Source organism: Coffea arabica, chromosome 8c, assembly GCF_036785885.1.
Source record: "Coffea arabica cultivar ET-39 chromosome 8c, Coffea Arabica ET-39 HiFi, whole genome shotgun sequence".
In the NCBI taxonomy this organism is placed as follows: Eukaryota; Viridiplantae; Streptophyta; class Magnoliopsida; order Gentianales; family Rubiaceae; genus Coffea; species Coffea arabica.
In genome coordinates, this window is record NC_092325.1 from 1,576,566 (window position 1) to 1,600,134 (window position 23,569).

General features: G+C 37.0%; 2 protein-coding genes across 6 annotated transcripts in view; both read right to left on the reverse strand.

The window, feature by feature from the left end:
• Positions 1-4,417: 4,417 nt before the first annotated feature.
• Positions 4,418-10,230, reverse strand: LOC113702671 (uncharacterized). Of its 2 annotated transcripts, none has more exons than XM_027223787.2 (8): positions 9,980-10,230; positions 9,836-9,904; positions 9,665-9,733; positions 7,952-8,026; positions 7,795-7,857; positions 6,252-6,860; positions 5,483-5,554; positions 4,418-4,902 (listed from the first exon to the last, which is right to left on the reverse strand). In XM_027223787.2, exons 1-8 carry the CDS (start codon positions 10,118-10,120, stop codon positions 4,669-4,671), a joined length of 1,332 nt encoding a protein of 443 aa, XP_027079588.2. In that variant the 5' UTR covers positions 10,121-10,230; the 3' UTR covers positions 4,418-4,668. The 2 variants fall into 2 exon arrangements, with proteins under 2 accessions (XP_027079588.2, XP_027079586.2); XM_027223785.2 differs by having other exon boundaries at positions 7,795-7,860.
• A 1,967-nt stretch (positions 10,231-12,197) lies between these two features.
• The window catches only part of LOC113703042 (uncharacterized), a 55,200-nt gene continuing 43,828 nt past the window's right edge, over positions 12,198-23,569 (reverse strand). For 2 of the 4 annotated variants that reach the window (XM_027224255.2, XM_072063465.1), the window contains 13 exons: positions 22,807-22,988; positions 22,153-22,668; positions 20,658-20,835; positions 20,417-20,553; positions 19,062-19,188; positions 17,505-17,726; positions 17,064-17,423; positions 16,442-16,600; positions 16,038-16,319; positions 15,741-15,956; positions 15,608-15,660; positions 14,402-14,510; positions 12,198-12,971 (listed from right to left, as the gene is read on the reverse strand). In XM_027224255.2, the coding sequence (XP_027080056.2) occupies positions 12,624-12,971; positions 14,402-14,510; positions 15,608-15,660; positions 15,741-15,956; positions 16,038-16,319; positions 16,442-16,600; positions 17,064-17,423; positions 17,505-17,726; positions 19,062-19,188; positions 20,417-20,553; positions 20,658-20,835; positions 22,153-22,668; positions 22,807-22,988 (2,889 nt within the window). In that variant the 3' untranslated portion in view covers positions 12,198-12,623. Of the gene's footprint in view, positions 12,972-14,401; positions 14,511-15,607; positions 15,661-15,740; positions 15,957-16,037; positions 16,320-16,441; positions 16,601-17,063; positions 17,424-17,504; positions 17,727-19,061; positions 19,189-20,416; positions 20,554-20,657; positions 20,836-22,152; positions 22,669-22,806; positions 22,989-23,569 lie in introns of those variants that run through there. The other 2 variants (XR_011820525.1, XM_072063464.1) reach the window with 2 other exon arrangements.

The following is a 23,569-nucleotide window of genomic DNA, read 5'->3' on the forward strand; positions in this document are numbered from 1 at the left end:
CGGGTCTAAAATTTTCAATTTCGATTCGAACCCGACCCATTGACACTCCTAGCTACATGGAAGCTGCCATCCATGCGGAGGAGTGATTCTTTGTTCCGATGAAAATGTCGTGCAAACTTGTTCAACAAAAAAGTAATGACGGTATTTGCGTGTTAATTCATTCATTGATCTGAGAATATCTTCTGTGAAGTGATGCCCTTCTTGAATATTATGAACTTCAGGCGCCATGTTAAATGTATCTGTCCTAATCAAAGCCGTATTTTGTGCGTGATGGTAATTTTACTTGAGCAGAGGCTATCGATGCTATTTTGGTTGCTATAGAAATCGAATGGACAAACCTCAGCTAAGTACAAATTATGCCTTGTGTGGTCTTTGCATCACCTTAAGCTTTGCTTCCTCCTTTCTCTCTATTTTCTTGCTCGCCTAGTTTGGGCTTCAAATGGAGAAATCTGACTTATAGTGACCCAGTTTAATCGTGTCGATTAGATTAACGACATCAAGAATATTCATCATTTTTTCCCAGTTCAGATTTTTGTCTTGACTTCGCTTAAAAGTTTGGTTTGTATTCTCTTTTATGATGGACTTCTTCTATCTCCTGTTTGAGATAATGGAGTCCAGAGACAGCAAGCAGGCCGGTTAAGAAAGCAGTTGCTTGCATTGCTAATTGGTAGGTTCAGAAAGGATTATTTACCACTCGTTCTTGCAAACTTATGGTCGCTGTCAAGCAAACCCCACATGGTTCCCCCCCCCCCCCCCCCCCCCCCCCCCTACTTGCTTGTTTTCTCAGTGGCTTATACGTACCAGAGCCTGTGTTTCTGTGTTAACGTGTGGATGACAAAAAATGTCGAGTTGCTTCGAAAATTTTTGCTTTTTTAAGTTGTTTTAGGATAAGAACGAACGAAAGATGCTTCTTTGAAGCTGTGTGTGCTTGTGGTTGCAACAAAGTTTGGTTACTTCAGTTTCTTGGAGACGCCATCCCATATATGCAGAGTTTATCCACTCAGCAGCTGAGTCACCGTATCACGATCATGGTTCGAAGACTCGGCCGACATCGAGACGACTCGGCCGAGTCGTCACCGTCTTGACTCTCGCCGATACGATATCGTGACGAAACGATACCGAGATATTCAACTCGCCGAGACGTCACCGTAAAGGGTTGAAACGGGCGAGTCACATCGAATCACTCCGAATCATCCCGAATCAACTCGAATTTTTATTATTTTTACTAATTTTTAAATTATTTTTGTTTACCATATTTTTTTACAATTTTTAGAATATTAAATATTTCAAAAATTCGCGTCTCGCCGAGACTGCGACCGATATGCCGAGACCGTTGTGGAACGATCCAGGCCACGACCGCTTTGAACCATGATCACGATACTTATAATCAACTTGATGGGGGAAAACGGATCATCCTTGTTTGTCTGCTGCTTGATTAGTGCTGGGAAATTTTTTGTTTATGGAAGAAATTTGCAGGAGTGGTGATAGATTCCACAGTTTCATTGTTTGAAAGTAAAAAGAACGAAAAGCATAAACATCTGTTTGGTTTTGAGATAAACATTCACGTTTTGGGTTCTATCTGTGCTTGAATTGTCAGGTTTGAAGCAAGACTTGGAAGGGAGAAATCTCAAGGCCTAAAGCACAAAGTTGGTTGTAGTTAGTAGAATTACACTCGAAAAGGCACACGGGCATGATCATAGGATCTTTGGCTTTTATATTGTAAACTGGCGGTTTCAAATGTGGATAGTTATTGAATTTTTGCAAAAATTGTTGATAAACTACATAGGGGCAAAAAGACCATGGCGTGGGTGGTCAAGTTTCCTCCCTTTCGGGTGGAAAAGATCATTTTTTTCAATTTAAATGTGCACGTATTAACAACCAAAACAAGAAAAGGAAACACAAGACAGAGGTAGGGATGAGCATCTTGATGATCTAGTGGTCGGAAAAAATCCAGTGATTCGATTCGATTAGAATTCGATCCGAATTAACGGATATCCAGTCCGGCGGATCGTACGCCGTCAAATCACATTCGGATCAATAAGTAATGCGAATCGGATTCAGATATCATTTTTTGTGATCCGTGGATATCCGATCCGATTCGCATAACCTTTTTTTTTTTGAATTTTTTATACATTAAATTCACTAATTTATAATAATTTTATTCTTTTTTTTTTATTTTTTGTCCTCTTTCAAAATACGCTTTCTTTGTATATGTGTTAAGTTTTTAAATATATTGTCATATAATTTGTGGGTAAGAAAAATTTTAGATAAAATGTTGGATCTTATCTGTTTGAAGCAAAATAAGAAAAATAAATATGGAAGTTACTTTATATTGCAGCAAAAAAAAAAAAGATTAATTTTGACTAAAAAATCTTTTTTTTTTTTTTTTATGACTAAAAACTCGTATGTAAGTACAACCTATCACTTATATGATATTTTTGAAACTCTAAATACATTTGAATTTCATTTTTATCTTTGAAATTTATAGTTTTCTTTCAAAGGAAATTTTAAAATTTAGATACTGATCGGAATTTGAAGTCTCTAATTCTAGTAATTATTATAGGTGCCTTTGTCCATACTCTTTCTTGAAAGGGAGAGTAGGTATCCATCCCTTTTCTCATTGGCTATATCTTGCGATTTATTTCCCATGCCGTCCAATGCCATCTAAGAAAGTACTACGTATTGAATATAGAAGACAAGAATCTTTAGCATGTTGGTCCTTTCGCTGCTGAGAAAATACCAAATCTCCAGCTGCTGCAGACGTTGATAGTTTGGCTCCCAAGTGGCTCTTGTGGACGGCCTTAAATCTTATCCACTTTCTTTTTGATCTTCATGCACTTTTAGGACCATATTTAGGAAATGTACTAGAGTAGAGTGACTGGTAAACATCTACATAAGGGACAGAAATGTGAGAATCAAACTTCAGGACCGTATTTGGAGAGGAATGGAGATTGCTGCACCAATTTTTGGCACTACACATAAGAGTGACTGGGGGGTTGGGTTGGGTAGATATAAGTCTCCTACTGGCCTACTGGCTTGCCCTTGTGGGGTTGCCATCCCACATCGGTTCTGGGTTCTGGGGGGTTGGGTTGGGTTGGGTAGATATAAGTCTCGTGGGAGGCCTTTAAAAGTTGCCGGCTTTTGGAGGTTCTTCTGTCATTGGAGATGTCAGGATCAAAAATTGCAATTTCGATTTTGTGACCAATGATGCCTTGGTTTGTTGGAACTTGGAATCACGCGTACAGAAAATTTGCTGGACCACAGCCAGTTTCTTGGCTCTTTTTCATTTCTTCTTTGGTTCATTTTCAACTCAAATGGGAGCTGAACACGCGTCATTGGATATGTACATTTCCATTTCAGATTTGATATTTTCTTTCATGGTCGGTTTTGATTCCGTACTCTTTTGATTTCCTCAGGACAAGAAAGTCCAGTTGAAATTCTATGATCCCTTTTGAATTAGGCACGTTCTTGTGTTTTTCACACCAGCTAAAACTGCCAAAAGACCAGTCATTTTTTTCAGCGAAACAGTTCATCTTATTGCAATGGTCCTTGCTGGCTACATGTAAAAAGCAAGGTTTGGTGGCCATTCTCACCAAATCTTGTGGCTCCTGAGTCTGCAGAAACGTAATCACTTTTAACTCCCACAAGCTTCTGCTGGCCCTTTCTCTTTCCTTGATGTGATCTTTTCTCAACGTAGAAAAGGTGAAAATGAAAGCACCTATGATTAACGTGCAAGCACCTATAATTAACGTGCAAGCAATGTGGATTAAGCACAAATTAATCTATCCGCGCCTTCAAGGGCAATACACAAGAAGGCGTGGAATCTGGATACTATGACGCTTGGTCACTGACTTCTGTCTGTCTAAAGCGCGTCCAGCAAATGCTTGCAAGCTCATTTACATCTTGTGGTCTGTGGAAGCCAAGGAGAAATGAACCTGCTGAATATAAATTGCTAGCTGTTTTCGTCGTCTTTGTTACCAATCGCTGCATGAATGGGGTAAAACAGGTCCATTCTTGTGCATGTGCTGGGGTTCTTTCCATGTATTCTTGAATCAAGTCTGTCTCATGATATGAAAGTTCTTGTGACAAGTCCATTCCAAGAAACTATAAACAAAATTATGACTGAATTAAGCACTTTGAGGTTTGAATTTGATATACAAGAGAGTGAAGATTCGCACAACTGCACGAGAAAGTTACTTACGTCACATTCTTCCTAAAATTGCCAGGATGAATGCCTTGAACATCAGACATAAACACAATGATTATGCATTCTTAGCAAACTTCAGCATTGAGATGCAGCAGGTCCTGTGAAAAAATGTTTCCAGGGGATGAATCAATGCTCGTGGGGAAAAGTATAAGCATTTGATTTTTCCTCTCCAACACTGACATGAAGAACAAGAGGAGTTCTCCTCTAAACTGTAATGGAATGTGAACTTATATATTGCAACAGAGACGGATAATATAAAAACAAAACCAAAGGTGGCCTGTCTGTTTACAGATATCTCATACTACGTATCTTCCAGTAGAGATAGTACCATTCGTAAATGTCACAATCATACAGCTCCATTGTGATAAATATCCTGAGTGCTGCTTAGTGTTTTAGAATCCATTCAATTTAACAAAATAATTCAGGTTAACAAGTACAGCATCCACTTTTTACTTTTCTCTTCAAGAGTCTGCAATTGGGAAAGCAGAACCGAGTTTGTTCCCCAAACGATAGCACTTCACATTGACAGGATATGGACCAAGCTCAACTTGATTATCTTCTCCACCCACAAAGAAACATAGAGTATAAAGCGCAACTTCAAACTCAGGACTCACTCCTACCAAACAGCTTGAAACAGATTTCAGAACACCGTTCCATTCAAACTGAATTGTGAGTAACTGGGTCTCGGAGTCAGGCTGCAATGTATACAAAGGATCTAAGTTTCAAGTGTATCGCATGGAATAAGCGAAGACTGAAAACCCAAAGCCATGATAAAATTAGGCTAAATGACTACTATGTTTCTCATACACCATAAAACTAGTATGTTAGAGAATAATCTAAACTCCCTATTTACCAATACATGCATTTCACATATTAGCTGAGGTTCTTTCTCATTCTCAATTAGATGGATAGTCCTATAAAACCCATCCTGGCATCATCAGCTGGTTTGCCCACATCAGCACTAGAGTTGCTCTTCTTTTTTTTTTATTTGAAAGAGAGGAAAGAAAAAGGAATAAGCATCTTTTATCTGATTTGGGATTCCATTGATCAATGAATTTGAGACACATTGCTTGAACGCTGAAGTGATGAACAGTATTAAGAGGAAAAATATGTTAAGTTATAATTCAACAGAGAATCCAGAAAGAATGCTAACCATAATTACCCAAAAATTGACCAATAATGAAACAAGGGGAAGTTTGCACTATAAGATTCCAAATATGTCCCAAAATTGTTATTTCCTATCCACTGCAGCATGAATGTAAATGAATCACTTACAAACTGTCCATGCCTTCGAGGAAGAATATAACCTTGATAATCCACCCTCCCCTTTGCTTCTTCAAGATAAAACTGCAGACAAAATGAAACAGATTGACATCTTTGTAAGGTCCCAATGAAACGCATTCAATAATTAATGAGAACATTGGTAGAAAGAAAATGGTTACAACTGAAACTAACAAAGGCTAATAAGGTCCTAACCTTGCCAACAACTACTGCAATTAACGCTGTCTCCAAAGTACTAATGTGCATATGGTTTACCAAAGATGTGATCTTAGTCAATTCGAAGAAGCATCCATGTGATGCAGAGTGTTTGTTGACCAGAATCTATTTAATTGAAACTAGGAGAATGCAGTTTATTTGCATCCAAAACATATCAAACTGCAACATTACCTTCACAGCTCCTCTTGCCAAATCAAATGTCCTTTTCATTGGGTTAGAATTTTGTTAGTGAGTTCTTGAATTTCCATTTAAAATATCATATCCCACCTTATCACAATAAAAAGGGTAACATTTTTTTTAGTCATTACTCTTTTCAGATGATACTTATATAGTTTATACTAGTTCACAATAACTCAATTAGTACAGTAAGTTATTAAGAGTAAAAGAAGTTAAGGGTGTTTTAGGCATGTAATAATTTCATTAAGGGTATATTAGGTGTTACAGAAAAAGGAAGAAACACGATTATATTATATAGTAATAGATGGATAGAAGAATCCATTTGGAATGATTAGAAACAGTTTTATGATTACAGAAACACGATATGCACCTGAAGCCAGTTGTGGAATCCAGACACTTCTTGCTCTCCACGTTGCTTGATTTCTCCAACAAAAACATGCTCAAAAGCTGAAGAAGAACCATGGGTACCACCTCGGTTGTAAAGGTCAAACCAGAGACTAGTCATCACTCTCTTGAACTCCTCATAGTTATGGGACACAATGCCCTTTGATATGAGATAATTGTAGAGATATTTGATTGGTGCAGTTCTACTGATTTCTTCTATAAATGCTGTTTGCTCCTGCTTCTCTTGAGATGTCACATTTTCCTTGTACCCTTCATGTGGGTTGTAGTTATCTAAAAGAGAACAAAAGCGAGAAAAAGTAGGCCTCTTAAATATATCTTCATTCACCCAGGAAAATAGGCTTCCTTCTGCACAATCTCCTTTTTGGTAAACCTTCTTTCCTTCACCAATATCAATTTCATAGTCCTTGCCTGGTGTCAAACGGTTTAAATCCAGTTCCCAGAGCTTGTTACAAGCTTTAGATAGATCTCTCAGTTCTTCTTCTGAGGGCTCCATGTGACTTCTGTATTCAACCTCATTAGAGTAAGTTTGTTCTTCAGGAGGGCGTTTATAGTTGTCCCAGTGATCCATGTGTACCTGCCTCCATTTTTTAAGTCAAATGTTGTATTCAGATAGACACAGCAATATTTTGACCAAAAAAAAAAAAAGTTAGAAACAGCAATAAGCGACATACAGAATTAATGCATCACATATATACAGGAAGCTCATATAGCAAAGACTGTCAAGGGGATTAAAAGGTTAGACTCACAATGCCTTAAATTGCCAATCTAGTTTGACATGAGAATGCTATAAATAACAGAAGATCAATCGATCAAATACAATTGTATCAGCAGGCTAACAAGTCAAAAGCACAGATAGTTACACAAATATTTATGAGACCAACCAGATAGAATACCACAAAATAGGATAAAAAAGTTGATGCTAAGTGTTCCTTTTCAAGCAACAACAGCTTTTGATCTCCCAATGTACGAAGTTTTATGAAGTCAACCAGATAATATGATGTCAATATCATGAGTGAATGAACATGTCGACATTGAACTATACAGGATATAATGCAAATTTTGTCCCGACCATTGAGGATCAAAATTGTCAAAGATGAAACAGGGTGTACACTTGGACTACCGCCAAAAAAGGAGGATGGTGTGGCAGGAGCGGGAGTAAAACTAAAATTCACCTACTAAGTGTAAAAGGAAAATGCTGCTGCTGCCCTGACATCACAACTCAAGCAAGTAAATGCAATCTATCTTCTGTTTTCAATGTATCACATTGGAAATAAATTATTTATTCTCAACAATTTTAAGTACAAATTCCTGCCCCTCTTATCTTAACATGCTTGTGTTCGTCAACTTAAAAGAAAAAAAAGCCTAGGTTTGTGTTCAAAAAGATTATGATGGAACTCTAGTTGTTGAGTATTGCAGTTCAACTATAAATAAAAATCCTTCAACAGGGCAGAAGGGAAAAGCATGAATGATACATGTCATGTAAAGCACACCAGGCAAAAAGATAATACCTTTTGGTGTCTTTTTGAAGGCTTTTTATGGACAGTTTCCCAACCATCTTTGCTTTCTCCTCCCTGCTGTACAAGTTCCATGAAACCAGTTCCCTTCAGCACCAAGCTTTTCTTAATCAGAAAAACAAAAAAGGAAAATTACACATGCAAACTGAACCTGTTGATCCCACTGGCTCTGGTCGTAATTATCTTGTCTACGCTCATCATTTCTCTCATTATCCTGCCAAGTGGCCTACAATTATAACATTTAAGATTAGTAATTACCAAAAAAAAGACAGACTAAATTGACAGTTTTTGCAAAGTAATATGAAAAACAGCACAAGCAGTTATCATTTGTCTGTGCATCGAAAAGTTTATGCTCTTCTCTTTCTTGTTAAAATGACATAAATTCAATGCGTTTGATACTTCCTGCAAGGCCCAACTAGGCCTTTTACTAAGTGAAAAAATTAATACATGAATCTTATGCCACCATAAAGATTAAGAAGTTGTCAACAGAAGGATTTCAAAATTCAAGCCCTCACCAAAACAAAAGAAATTTATTCACCACAGTTCATCAGTCTTTGCTGTAAGAAATCAGCCGATTAAACTGTATGCAGAAATACTGAGATAGAGTCCAATTTCACTGGCCTATAAATCAAGAAATTGTATACAAAAGGATCAAACTATTTTTGGTCTCTAAACCTCAGGGCCATTTTACAGAATACTGATATTTTTATGGGAAATCAAAGAAATATTGTGGATTTTACCGTCGTCTTTCCAAAAAAATGGACTTTAAATTCATCTTATAATATTCATTTTGGCGTCTACTAACTGCGTTTCTTTCTCCTTCAAGTGCAACTGTTGTTCCTTTTCTTCTCAAACTCCCTCTACTCCTCCCTCTCCTCCTCAATTCTATTCTCCGGCTCTTCCAACGAAACACCACATCCAAATTTGATGCAAAACCACCAAGGCCAAAGCTATTATAACTAGTTCTAGTATTGTGGTCTCCCACTTGCACTTGCACAGCACTCATCTGTTCTTGTCATTTTGAATTGTCCCTCCTCTTCTTCTGCTACTGCTGGTGTTTCTTGGCTTTATCTTACTTCTGATCACAATGATGAGGACACGAATGGCTGCTGCTTCTGCTGCTGCTGCGCTTTGGATCCCAGTAAGGACAGACTAACCCACAACACCAACAATAATTTTCCCAGCACTCCACTTTAATATCTTTATCATTACAATTCTGAGCTCCAGGGATTTGGCTGACAAAGAAAATGAACTAAGGCACCTCAACGGTGCTAGTTTGACATTGAGTATTGGTGGTGGTTGTGAGGAGGGAATAATTGGGATGGAAAGGTGCTGCAGGAGGTGCAGCTCACATGATGCGCTTTTATGGTTGCTCTTCTACATTATTGTTCTCTTCTCGTATGTGCATAGAATTAATGGAGAAAGACGGAGGGGAAGGACAGGGAGAAGTGCAAGAAGAAAAAAATAACAGTAGACGGAAACGGATAAAGAAGAAGGAAGAATCGACTTCTAACAGTAGAAGTTTTAGAAGTCAATTTCTCAGAAAACCAACTTCAAAAAGAAATAAAAAAAAAAAAAAAATCAACAATGCCTCTGTAAATTCCAGTAAAAATATGAATATTCACGTAAATAATACCTAAGCCCCACATAAGATAAATCAAGGCGCAGATCATCTTGCTCACGTATCAACAATCCAGCAAAATCAAGTTTTTCCCAAACATGCGTTAACCACACGAAGAAAATACTCCAAATTCAACTATATAGATAATAATAGCTTAAACCATATAAGCAGAATCAAGAACCAACAGAAAATCACCATCTACCAAAGCCTGCAAAACTTAACCGAAAAAATTAAACAATTAACCTTCTGGGGTCTCATGGCTGGCCGCGATCCACTTGATTCCCACGCCTCATTTCTTCCATAATTCCCTTCCTACCATCCAAAATTAAAATACCCAAAAGTAAAAATCAGATTTCTATATATAGTTCCGCTAAAACCCGAAAAAAAAAAGTTCACAGGATCAAAGTCTTTAACCTGTCTATTATACTCATTTCTACCATGATCCCTGCTATACCCTTCATCATCATTATCCCCAGAGACCACCTGCTCCATTTAGAACCCAAATTTAACACAGATGGATTAATAACAATAGAACAAAGAAGTTCTTTTTCAACAAACCTGAGCCCAGGAGGATCTCGATTGCTGTTCAACATCATGAGACTGAGATTGAGGGTGGTGGCCCTGACCTTCTCTTCTTTCTGCATTATCTTCATCACCTCCCAAAACTACATTGATCAATCCCTTAACTAGGCCTTCCATTGCTGCTCTGTGGATAAGTGTTGAGAGAGATATTTTCTGTACGTTCGATGGGATGTGCAGAACTGATTTTCAGTGCAGAGTTTGACTACTTTATTGGAGATACTTTATTGTGGTCGTTGAATGCAGTTAAAGAGTTGAAGCTGATGAGGCGGGTAATGGCAATCAAGTAAAATTTGTTAGTTTTGGGGATTTTTTTTCGTGTTCCCCTGCCGACAGCGGAGTTTGAGGCGGGTAATGGCAATCAAGTAAAATAAGCTTGTTTGGATTGTTGTTTTTAGAAATTTTTATCAAAAAAAAAATAGTGTGGCAATTTAATATTATCTGACGTAAAAGATGATTAAAAAATATATTTATGAAAAATATATAAATGTTTGGATCAAAAACTACAATCCAATCATTGATGAATTTGGGATAATGACAAGTCCAAAACAAATCATGTAAAAATCTAAATTACAAATTATACGAATAAAATGAACGAAATGTACACGTTTTCATTTACATATTCTTGGACATTGAAAGTTTATTTTCGAGAGAAATTAATTTTTTTTCTTTCAAATTCGAACCATTTCATTTCAAATTCATACCTTACACAAGTTATTTGATGGATTTGGAGTGATAATTGTTCCAAACAATACATGCAAGCACCAAATCACAATTTATACAAACAAATGAATATTGGGTATATTTGGATATTCTTGACCATTGAAAGTTTATTTTGAGAGACGTTTCATTTCAGATTTGTACAAGTCATTAATACACCAAAAAAGTATCGATTATAGAATTTAGCCTATTTTTACAATAACAACATTCTCAAACAGGGACGGAGCCAAAAAAAAATTTTAGTGGGGACAAAAATAATACTAAAATTTTTTATTTACTCTTTTTCTAATTTTTTTAAGCAAAAAAAAAAGTCTCATGCATAAAATCACCATTTTACAAGTCAAAATATTTATCAAATAACCCATTTATTAGTTATTACATTAACTAATCAATTTTCAAATTTCTTTAAAACAGTAATAGTTTCATGTTCTAGAAATATATTTGCAAACAAACTTAAAATAATAATAATAAGAAGTAATTGTTTAGAACCTGATTTTGATGGTCTCCTAAAGTTGGTGAAAAGAGCTGCAAAATGTTGCAGACCCAAGTCCTAGAAGATCAATTGATTCTGGTGCAATCTCTAAATAGGATGAAGTGATCAAAAGAAAGAGTAACAAGCTTTGATTGTGGAAAAAAAAATGGCTCTCGTATGTATGTTGGGGAGGAGTGGGGACAACCGAGAGCCAGATGAGGAAAGGAAAATTGGAGAGTGGGGACAAAGGAAGTAAATGATAATTGGCTGAAGTGATAAAAAGAAAAGGTAGTTGGTTTGGGTGTGGAAGAAGAGGAACCGGTTGTGAAGAGAAATGGCGGACCACAGGAGTAAAGGGAACTTGGAGAGTGGAGACCAAAAGGAATGACTGATATAATTGGTACTTGGCCCTGTTGGTGGGAAAATGGGAACTAGAGGAGGAAAGGAATGATATAAATTTTGTGACCCATTCTTTCACATTCTTCTAAAAAAATTTCTGGGAGCATTTTAAGATTATGTCAAAATTGTAGATGTATTATAGGAATTTAAGGGGGGCAGTGGGGGCCCGTGCCCCCAGTGCCCCCACTTTAAATCCGCCCTTGTTCTCAAATATATGTATTATATTCTTTTTGTTTTTATTTTCCCCCAAGAAAGAGTAATAACCTCCCTACTACACACATAAATTAGTTGAAAGGAAAAATATATACATGATTGGATTGATAATTTAAACTAGATTATTATATTTCTCATTAACTCTTTGAAATCAATACCTATAGATTAACCAACATGTCAAAAGACCACCCCCCAATTCAAAAAAAAAAAAAAACACACTCTCACACAAACACGAATTAGTTGCACGGAGTGGTGCATGCATGGTTACGTGGACAAGTTAAGCTGAGTAATTATATGTCCCGTTAATTCTTTAAGATCAACACCTATGGATTAACGAACAAATACACACACACACACACACACACACACACACACACACACACACACACTCCCTTTGAAGTTAGTACACCAAAGCCTTAAGCCCTTCAGTACGGCAAAGACAAGACAAAAAATTCTTGCATGTACACTTGCAGAAGAACTCGAATGAAAAGCACCAAAGTTTCAAGTGCAACTCAACCAACTCCGACCCTCAAATCATTAATCATCTGTGTCGACGTTCCCGCGAGAAAATCTATGGAAAGTACAAGAATAAACTCATCATCTTCATCTCGCACGTCATAGCACAGAAGCTCCGCAAACAACCAGCTTGGGCAGAAGTAAAATACCTTATCATGATGTACTGACTGGATACTGAGCCAAAACTGTGAAACATTCATGAAACCGAAGGTTGCTCTGAAATGATGCAAAGACAGTCCCAGAGATTTGGCTTAGTTTCTCAACGAGGGTGTTTTCGCACCAAGATGAAGGATCTAATGAAAGTCACCGAGCTTCTGATGGTTGAGCCAATTGTTGAAGGTCATCAACAACCCTCATAGACTTCCATTCAGATTCTTCTTTGGGTTGTCTCAAGGCAACAAAATGAAGGGCTCCACTCTGCACTTGGTAAATATGGCATGACCACGGATATGAATCATGTGCTGACCAAATCTTTTGGTCTTCTAAAACTGTTTCCTCAGCAAGGGATTCTGCAATACAATATACAGCTTTAGGGTCTGGCTCCTCAAACCTAGGCACAGCAACACATCCAGGAGAGACATAGCCTGCAGGAGCACGAGGATGCCAAATCGAGACAGGAGTTATGTAGTCCTCCAGGCAATTCCTCCATACCTGCACCATAATATCCAAAAATTACTTATCAATTTCGCACAAGCAATAAAAAAGGATACATAGTTTGAAACCTTAACACAAGCATGAACAGGATTGCCAACTGAGAATGCTTGAGAAAAATCAATGTTCTGCTCATTGCTTAACCTGTGAACACTTGCATGCCATGACTTGTACACATAGCTTGATGTGTCAAATAGGAAGTCAAGGGCATTAAATTATTTTCTTCCAAGTACAAGGTTTGCCAATAACTAGATTAATAAATGTAAATCTGAGCTCCTTAAAATGTTCCCACTACTTGATTGCTCTTAAGATGAGAAATCTATACCCAGAAAGAAATGAAAACATCCAATTCGTGTTGCTGAATGTCTGAAACGGATAAGAATATACTAGAAAACTTCCACGTTCAACTAGGGCTACATCAGCGTTTCATTGAGCTCAGTATGAGAAGCAGCGTGATCTGGTCTGGTCAGCTATGTCTCCACTGAACAAGCCAGAATTGGAATTCACACTGATGAATACTATGAATTTTTTTATTGCCTCTTTTGTGTTTGTGTTAGGGGAGGAGGTTCTAATCTGAAGGAGAAAGTACTAGCATTTACTTTATCCAGAGAAGGCTATTTCAGAGTATACATTTTAATAAGCAAATGAACATCAGAAAAACCGTGGAAACAGGAAACCAAATAGAGGTTAAGGCAACTGTTTTACACAAGATGACTAATCCTTGGATGAGTCATGCCAGGACAACAATTCTGCGATGACTCATCAGTGTTTGATTGAGCTAGGTATGAGAAGTTGAGTGATCTGGTCAGCTCTGTCTCCACTGAACGAGCCAGAATTGGAATTCGCACTGATGACAACAGCCTTTTGACTCTCTTTTGTGTTTGGTGTTAGGGGGAGGAGGTTCTAATTTGAAGGGGAAAACACTAGCACTTCAACTGAGGAAGATTACATTTCAGAGTATGCCTTTTAATAAGCAAACAAGTAAACGGACATCAGACATACTGTGGAAACCCGAATCTAAACACAGAGCAAGGCAACTGTTTTACCCAAGATGAGGAATCTTTGGATGAGTCATCCCAGGACAACAACTCTAAGATGACTCATCCTTCTGTATCCAATCCACAAACCATATGACCCTTCACTTTTTTTTTCTTTTAATACCCTTGCAATGTGATAAATAAATCTGGATTGTTGGAAAAATATAAGATTGAGATTTAATGAAAAGAGAAGTAAAAGAAAATTGAGCTCATTAACAGCTAACAGAAATAAAAATATGCAACTAGCAATTCATTGCTGCTTGCAACATTGACCTATTTACTTCAAAAAGTACATTCAAAAGAATAGGGCATGCCATTTCTCAGAATTCAGTTAGTTTTCTACTAGCCCACAGATTTGGGCCAAGTTTGTTCAAGTCTTCTGAAGGTTCTTACCAGGTCAAATCCTACTGGAAGAGTGAAGTGTTTGTCAGAATAGTGATATACAGCTGAAACATTAGGAGGATGGCTGCCAGCACGAGCTATATCCCCAACTGAGATATACCTGAGGCAAGTGGAATTTCATTTGAGATTAACAGAAGCATTAAGACAAAAGTAACATTACCAGTAAAGGCAACTTGCAAAATTTTTAACCTCCCCAAGAATGTGATCCAGATAAAGTAAAAGACTATTCCAAACATGGTCAATTTATGCACACAACATGCAGCAGTCCTAGTTAGTTTCCAGAATTCATAGGATTATACTACTGTTTGGCTTGAAAATATAATTTCTTATTTTGCTCTTTGAGATTAGGACAATATTATAAAATATAATCAATAACGAACTACAAACGAGAACAGCCATAGTTGTTGGATATGAATACGGAGAAACAAATAATCTGTAGCCGCTAAATTTCCAAATGAAACTCAATATGCTTTTACAACCTAGAACTTCACAAGATGCGCATACTGCATTAGACAGTCAAAGAATATCCACAGCACAAATCCACCTATTCTTTCTACCTGCCTTCCCTGCATTTTGCCTCACTTTACTGCATTCTCAACAAGAATCCTAATTATGTGAAGTGACGTTGCAAAATGATGGGAAGCAAAAAGTTGCATTCCACAGAGCTTTTAGAAGGCTGATCATGACAGGTATACTGTCTACTCAATGGTGAAGTCCAACAGTCAAGCACAAAGAAGTGGAGCCTTGGGGAAGAGGATGATAGCACTCCTACATCCACACTTCTAACTCAACTAATCTAACCTCTCAGCCTGACCCTTCAGTTCCCAAAGGAAGAGATAAAATATCAGGAATGATTCTGAAAACATTGCATTATAGAGTATGTTAACATTCTCCTAGCTTGGCTTCACTTAAAGAGGACGTTATGAGGATAAGCAGAAAGATGCTCCATCTCAAATTCATTATTCTTACATTTCCCTCGAGTCACGCACCAGATCCTATGGATGCATTGATTAGTATAAATCTTATAATTAGTCACGCACCAGTTTCAGCTGGTTTATAATTTACATCCACAAGTTCCAATGTAACATTTATGTATTCTCTCATCTAAGACGTCATAACAAGTCAAATTAGTTTCATGTGCTACCAGAAGTCCTAGCCTTTTAATAGAAAAAATCTGAGAAAAAGTTCAATGATTACCCATTGGGACAGACTGGTCGCCAAATACTACAAATTCCACCTTCTTCAGATTCCTGAGAGAAAGGCATTTCATTTAGATAAGTTTGATAGTCACAACCTGTAGACATCATTATCTTAAGATTGACAAGTTTACCTTCTTTTGGCACAAGGTACATCGACCTTTTGATTCTTGTTCACTGCTCCACACCTTCAAAAAGTTCATACAGTGTGTGACAAGTTTACCATCATCCGAAGCAGAACCAGCTAAAGAGAGCTCTGTTGATTTGATCACTGATTTCAAGTGCATATGAGGATCACTTCCACCAGCTTCATTACGGATAGAACATACATGTCTCTGGATAGACGGGACCTGCAAATGGCACAGGCATATCGTATGAAATATGGTATTACTGTTTCCTAGTTAAAATTGATTGACTGCAAGATTTATGACCTTTGACATTTGGTTGCTCGGCTCTGAGTCAGTTCGCTTCCAAAACTTGCGCACCATGGAACATATACTTACAGCCTGAGGCTCTCTTTCGTTTGATTCTTCGGTATTGCACTTTATAACTCTGACAAAGTTCTCTGACCTCTTAAAATTCTTGAGATGGATAATTAAATGAGATGGTATGGGGAAACCAGCTTTTGCCAACTCCAATGCCAATATGTCTTCCCATGGCACATCCCACATGATCTTGCAAGGTTTTTTGTCCATCTTATCAGGTGAGGCACACTTCAGATGTAGAAAAAGCAGAGAGTATCAAATACAAGATGGCAACAAGAAATGTAGTAATTGACAAAGGGGGGAAAAAAGGAAGTATGAGAGAAAAATGAATGAATGAGGCATTTATCAACCTGTAGCAGCATAACACGTTTGTTAGTTACTAGAACAATCCGTTGGTAGGGCACCACAAAATGAGCCTCATACTGATCCGACCAAGCAAATTTTGATGGCTCTTTAAATATTTCAGTACATCCAAAATGTCGACTTGCCTCCGCAAGGAAAAGTACCATCTACAATGAAGATTCAATGAATCAATAATAAAATTCCATTTTTGATCTACAAACTGATACATGTGAGAATCACCACACGTCCAAACTTATTTTTTTAGCTCCAGAAGAATATGTGGCATCAGTTATGGAGATAATCATTAGCTTGGAAGAGGCTTAAGTAATTGTTTATATACTTGAATGCACTGCTACCACAAAACACAGTGCAGTTAATTTCGATTCTTCATCAGGAAAATGATGAGGTAAACATATCTCCATGCTTCAGAAGTTGGCCAACAGTCCCAAAGTTATTATTTCCCTTCTGCAAGGCCTTTGGTACTGACAGAAGGCCAACGCCTCTACATGTTGTGATTTTTGTGAACATATTTAGATCCAAAAAACTACTCAATGAGATGTAAGGGAGATGAACTTGAAACAATAACCAGATAAACAAATTGACATCTAAAATCACAACAGTTATAGCTACCTGACCAACAGCTTCTCTCCTGCAGTACTCTCTAAGTACATTGTCAGAATGAATAGCCCGGGGGTTCCTTATTCTCTGGAAAGAGGTCTTGTTTTGGAGAATATCCAAGCACCTGGAACAGCTTGCACCTATTCCATCAACAGTCAACGAGACAAAGTCTAATGCTCCACTGACTGGCTGTACAATGAATCCTAAGAAAGCTTGACCCAGCCCATGAGCAAGGCCAAGAAGACCATTTTCTCTAGCACTTTCCACAGGCTTTCTTAAAACCCCTGAAACTCCAAAAGCAACTCCTTGTGCAAGAGCTTCTGTTCCCTGAATGATTCCATCACCAACACCACCTATCCTTCTTGACCAAACCTGATTAAATTTAAATTGTTTCTTAGTTCAGAATTGCACGCAGTCAAGCCACTAATAACAAAAAACAATTAAATTGACTACCTGCTTTGAACGTAGTTGCAGAAACTGTCCATCTGTAGAGAGCTCCGCAAAACCTTTGCTAAGAGAAGCTAAAGTTGAACTTGTCATGCCGAGGACATCCACCGAAAAAATCAAATGCAATGGATTATGAATCAAATCTCTCCACAAACGATTTGTAATGGCAGATACGACAGAACTTTTTCTCATGAATCTGCCTCTGCGTATCAATTTTCTCAGATGGATCTGAAATAGAAGTATGAAGTAAAAAATGTTTAAAATTGTCAGCCATATCCCTTTATTCAGTTCTAATAGCAAATTTCATCAATCTGCCAATCCAAGGGGAGTTCAACAAGTCATTGGTAAAGGAAAGCAGTTTTAAGGTTTCATATAATCGCTTCATGAGTTTGTAAGGGGAATTTTGCACATTATATACATCTATGTCAAACGTTATTATGTTTGTCTATACAAATAGAAAAACAGGGCAAAGTGCAGCCACTAACATTAACAAGTTTGTCATTTTGGTCACTGAGTAATATTTAGTCTCATTATGGTCGCTATAGAATGTTTGATCTTCTGATGCATTCTAATTTAAGTTATACACATTCTGTGTGGCAAATTTTTGTCAGATCATTCCTTAATTGTTTTTACTTCTTATTTATTCTCTGTCCCTTCCTTGGGCAGTGGCTGCATAGGATTAGCATTTCAGGGAGGAAGAGGGAAAAGAGACAAGTAATGAACACACGAGGAAAAAAAAAATTGAGACAAAAGATAAAAAAGATGGAAATGATAACAAGATGATACAAGAATAAAAAAAATGACGGTGAACATAATTGCCCACCATAAAATGCACAAGAATGAACCAGGGACCTCATCACTGTGACAAACAGAATAACTTAGGAAATTGGTAAGCAACCAAGATTGTAAAGTTGGTTGGCCAGAAAGAGACAGAAGATTATTGACTATGAAAACGGAATATTTTAGAATACCCCATATAACTACAGATGAACATGCATGAGATGATATACAATACACATATGCATCAGATATGATTCGGTGGTGAAACAGATGAAGAGTATGAAGAGTTTTATGTTGCAGCATTTCTTTCCCACCCAAAAAACAAAAAAAAAAAGATCCAAAAAATATCAAATTTACTAACTCATCACCTAATGGTTCTGGAAGCAATTGATAAATACCAGCTTGAGGTTGACATTATGAATGCTGTTCAACTCATTAACATCTCAAGGAACATACAAGTAATCTATACAAACATATACACATATGAACAGAACTGTTCGATAGCTGCATCAGTGTATATTGTCCAGTGAATGAGGTATAGGAAATCAACTGCATTGAGTGTCATACACTCTCTCACTTTATGTATACCAATTCGTAAGTCCACCAAAAGTCACATGAAAAGAAAGGAGAAGAAGAAGGGAATCGATAGGTGAAAGGTACACACACAGAAGACTTCCGAATGGAAGGAGTAGCTCATATATTTCTAGGAAAATAAATTCACATATCATGCTCACCAAAAAAAGAAAAAAAAATCACATACCAGTTGAAAATGAAACATCTGACCTGAATTTTGAATGCATTTCCAACAGCTGTAAGTATGGGACTCCACACACCAAGAACTCCTGGTGGTCTTTCGGCAGGACTAGTTTCCAAAGACACCTTCAGTCTTACTTCTGAAATGTCAATAAGGCTGCAAAAATGTCAAAGGACGTTGGCACATTGCATCAATATCATTTACTAAAAACTTTCTTGACACAAAAACATGGTGCTGCAATTGAGAAACAAGGTATGAACTGATCAAGAGAATGCAAAAAAAGAATGTTGTCATGTCCTAACAACATCAAAATGCTTAATCTGTAAGAAATGAGAGTGAACATTCATTTAAGTTGTCAAACACCAATCAAGTTTGGCTCAACTTCTTCTCACTTGGTGCAACAAACAGTGGGCAGGGAGGATTGAACCTAAGACTTATGCCTAATCTAATACAACAGTGGCTTACCACCGCATCCAAAAGTTCTTTGGAAGCCATAAAGTTCATCTATGACCAACCATTACCTAATTTGGAAACCTCCAAAAAGCAGAGTTTACAAGAAAGAGCAAAGTTACTTAAGCCACATTTTTCCCCTTCTGCCTAGGAAAGAAAAGAAGAGAAAGGCAGAAAGCCCAAAGAATCTTTTAGTGTCTTTTCTTTAATGCCGCTATACCACTTAGTGGACTTTGGGCAGATTAACCCTGCAAAAGTACTATTTGAAGTTGAAGGAGGAAAAGAAAAATGGTTAATCCTTCATTCATCTGCCTTTTACTTATAAAAAATGTAAGATCTTTCAATTGAGGAATCACAAGTCCTTAAGATTAAGGACAGATGTTTGTCAATAACTGCTAGCATAAAAGTTTCCGGTCTCACCAAAAGCTATATGAAGAACACGATTAAACTTATTCCTAGCTATATGAAGAGCACGATTAAACTTATCCCAAAGCTGCAGAGAAGAGGTCTCTATTTTTTCGCTGCTCTTGCGCTAGTGCTTTCTTTACATTCATCAGGGAAGGTATAATACTTTTGACCCTTAATAACTTCCTAACTAATTAAATTGAGCTTTTTTTTAATTAAAGAATGTTTACCAAATATGATGAACCAAAGAGGTACTTGTTATTATTCCACTAAAAGCAACAAATATAAGACATAAAAGCACCTCTTCACAGGAAACCAGGAGATACACTGTGCATGGCAAAGGGACACTAGCCATCATATATACAAATCACACATACACCAACTATTCGATACGAAAAGCTTATCCTTGGTTTCTTTATCTCTTAAATTGGAGAATAATTGTTACATATGACGTTAAATTCCATGAGAGCAAAAGAGCTGTGAGGTCTCATGAAGGAACAAGAAGGATCATAGAAAGTAAGATACTTACTCTATACGTATTTCAGGATCTACTTGGGTAACACTGGAACTCTGATTAACACGATCCAGTTGCAGACTACTGTAGAAACCTATATATGCCCAAATAATAGGTTCATGAATGTTAAGCCTCCAACACTTGTCAGTTACCTATCACATAACCAAAAGGTTTAGTTAGCTCCTGGATTGTGTAGCCTCTTACAGAAGCAAATTTATGTGGTTGAAGAGTTTCCTGGTTGATAAGGATATATTACCCGTATATAGACATATGGATAGATCTGAATTCCGTTCTGACTTTTATTGCTGACAGTCACAGTCATTTTGAACACTGGATGGCTTGCATCACTGGTTTGCTCAGGTGCAAGCAGTACAGGCATCAATGTCAGCGGGAGCTGATTGTCGAGCTGCAAATAACCCAATATGAGTTTGAACCTGGCACAGATGAGGAAGAAGTTCAGCTTAATTTGTTAACAGAATTTTACTCATCAAAGGATATTAATATCAAAGAAAGTTATACACCTGATCACAAGACACATTGATATCTGAATGGGATGGTTAGTTAAAAAAAAAAGGCGGGTAGAGGAAAAGGGATTTTCAATTTATATATGCACAAATCAAGGCCATTCCCTTACTAAATAGAATTTTTTCTTTTGAGTTTCAAATTTGCAATTAGTGATATAATTGCAGTCATGTACAGAAAAGTGTCTAAAAATTCTATCACACAGAAATATGTAAATATATTGCTCTAAATTCCAAAAAGATATAAGCAAACTATCTAAATTAAAGGTCACTCTCAGTTTTTCCCGTCAGATTTTATTGAATTACAATTTACTACTTAGGTTTAAACATTAGGATTTAGGCAGATTGCCAATCTTAACCATTTCAATTAGATACTTGAAAGTCTTATAGCTTAAAATGGGGAATGAAAATTAATGGAAAATCGTTTAAAACGTCCCTCACATTTAATCAAATGAATTTTTACGTCCTTCACTTTTAAAATATTAACTTTGTGTCCCTTACAAAATTTGGTTCTAACCTAAGTTTCCGATTACATTTTAGCCTAAAATCATCATGTGACCCACATGCAATCATTTTCCATGTACAAAAAGGTCAGATCTCACTTTTTAGTTGCGAAAATGAATATGGATTTAGTCAAATCTCACTTTTCAGGGAAAAATGATTATTATTCAGTATACTACTCTTTTAGGGACAAAAATAAATATAAATCCGGTCATTTATTTAACTACAAATGGGATCTAACCTTTTTGCCTCTACAAAAATGACCGTGTATAGGCCACGTGATGGATTTAGGGTAAAAGGTGGCCGAAGACCTAGGTTGGGACTATATTTTACTGACTCGATTTTACAAGGGACATAAAGTTACCATTTTAAAAGTGAAGGGCGAAAAAAATTTATTTGGCAAAATGTGAGGGACGTTTTGGATGATTTTCCCAAAATTAATGAAGTATAATTGCCTAGTACTAGAAAGAAAGAACTCTCGCTGATAAACCAACACATACATGAGTAGGGAAGTAGCAACTAAGCAGCCATTACACATGATACACAGTCCACTATTAACAATTTAACGAATAATCATAGTGGCATAGTATATATGCGGCTGTTCAGCAAAGCAGCATATCAACCTGAGCATGGATTTAGTTAGAAATCTTAAATTTCCTTCAAAGCAACAATTTGACAAAAAACAAGTAAAGTTTATATAAACAAACAAAAGTATGAAAATATCTGAACCTGCTTGTGGTCCCACCATCATAACCAGTTGAATAAGATATGAAAACTCGCTCCAAGTACAAGTAGGAGAGTTCTTTTGGTGTATGATCAACAACAGAAACTCCAACAGCTTGCATCTCAACTATAAGTTCTAAAGGAGATGCATGGTCCTGCATATTGCTCTCTATGTGAGAATTTCCAAGACTCTCCACATGAATTGCAGACCTGCTCCCCTCCCTTGAGAGTGATAAAGTCATCTCATCTAAAAACCTAGCAACTTTAAGATCTCCCAGATCTAAAACATGGAAAAGCAGGCCTAATCCGTCACCTTCAGTGTTTAAACCTGACTTTTCTAAGTTAAATTTGCGAACTGTAGTACTATTTCCCTCCTGAATCTCCGCATCAATAAACTTTTCACCATATGGATTCTCCCAAGAGAAATTAGAGGTTGAAAGAGGGCATAACTGAATCCATGCATCATCACCAAATCCAGATTGATGGATTCTCATCATCTTCCTCCTTGTTCTATTCTCGACCCTGAAAATGAAAAAGCATCAGAACTAATCTGAGACAAATAAAAAGTATGAATTTAAAATAAAACAGAATGAAGCTGCTTGAGGTAATCAACTAGCAGATTTCGTTAAAATTACAAAATTTTCACAACTAAATAGGTACCTTATAGGACCATTCAGTGACCCACAGCGAAATACAACAATAAAACGAGATCCCTCCTCATAACCACGGATTTCAGTTCTCAGAAATCTACATGTACCGTCACCTTTCCTCATCACCAGAGAGATGGTGTCCTCCTCTGCTACTTGAAAAGGAAACGACCAGTTTGTATCATCTAATCTTACCTATCCAACAGACATGCGATATATATAATATGTCAGCTGTGAAGCAAAAGATATGGCAAAAGAGATGAAATGAAGAGAGATTTAATATCGACAAGAAAATGACTACCATTGCAACTAAGGAAAAATCAAAGGCAGTGTGCCTTAATTAGTACTTTATCCATATATAGAAAATTATCCACAATCTAATTTGTTAATGTTTTTCGTGCCTCATCTCACTTCCTCGTGAAATTCTAGACATAATTGAGTACATGAATATGCAGTAAGTACCACATGCATAATCAAGCCTTGCACACTCATATACTGCTTGATTTTCCTATTTGTTTAAAGGGAAATTTGTCAAATTGGTCCCTAACATTTGTCAAAAAACTTTTTTAGTCCCTAACATTTAAAATCAGCCAGAATTGTCCCTAACATTTAAATTATGACCCATTTTGGTCCCAATGCTCGTATTTGCTCATTTCTCCGACTGAAAATAGCACGCCTCTCTCACGTGGGTATATTTTCAACGGCAAAACCGGAAAACACACTTCATTTCTAGTTGAGTAAAGCCATCTTATCTTCATATTTCCCCATTTGTGTCC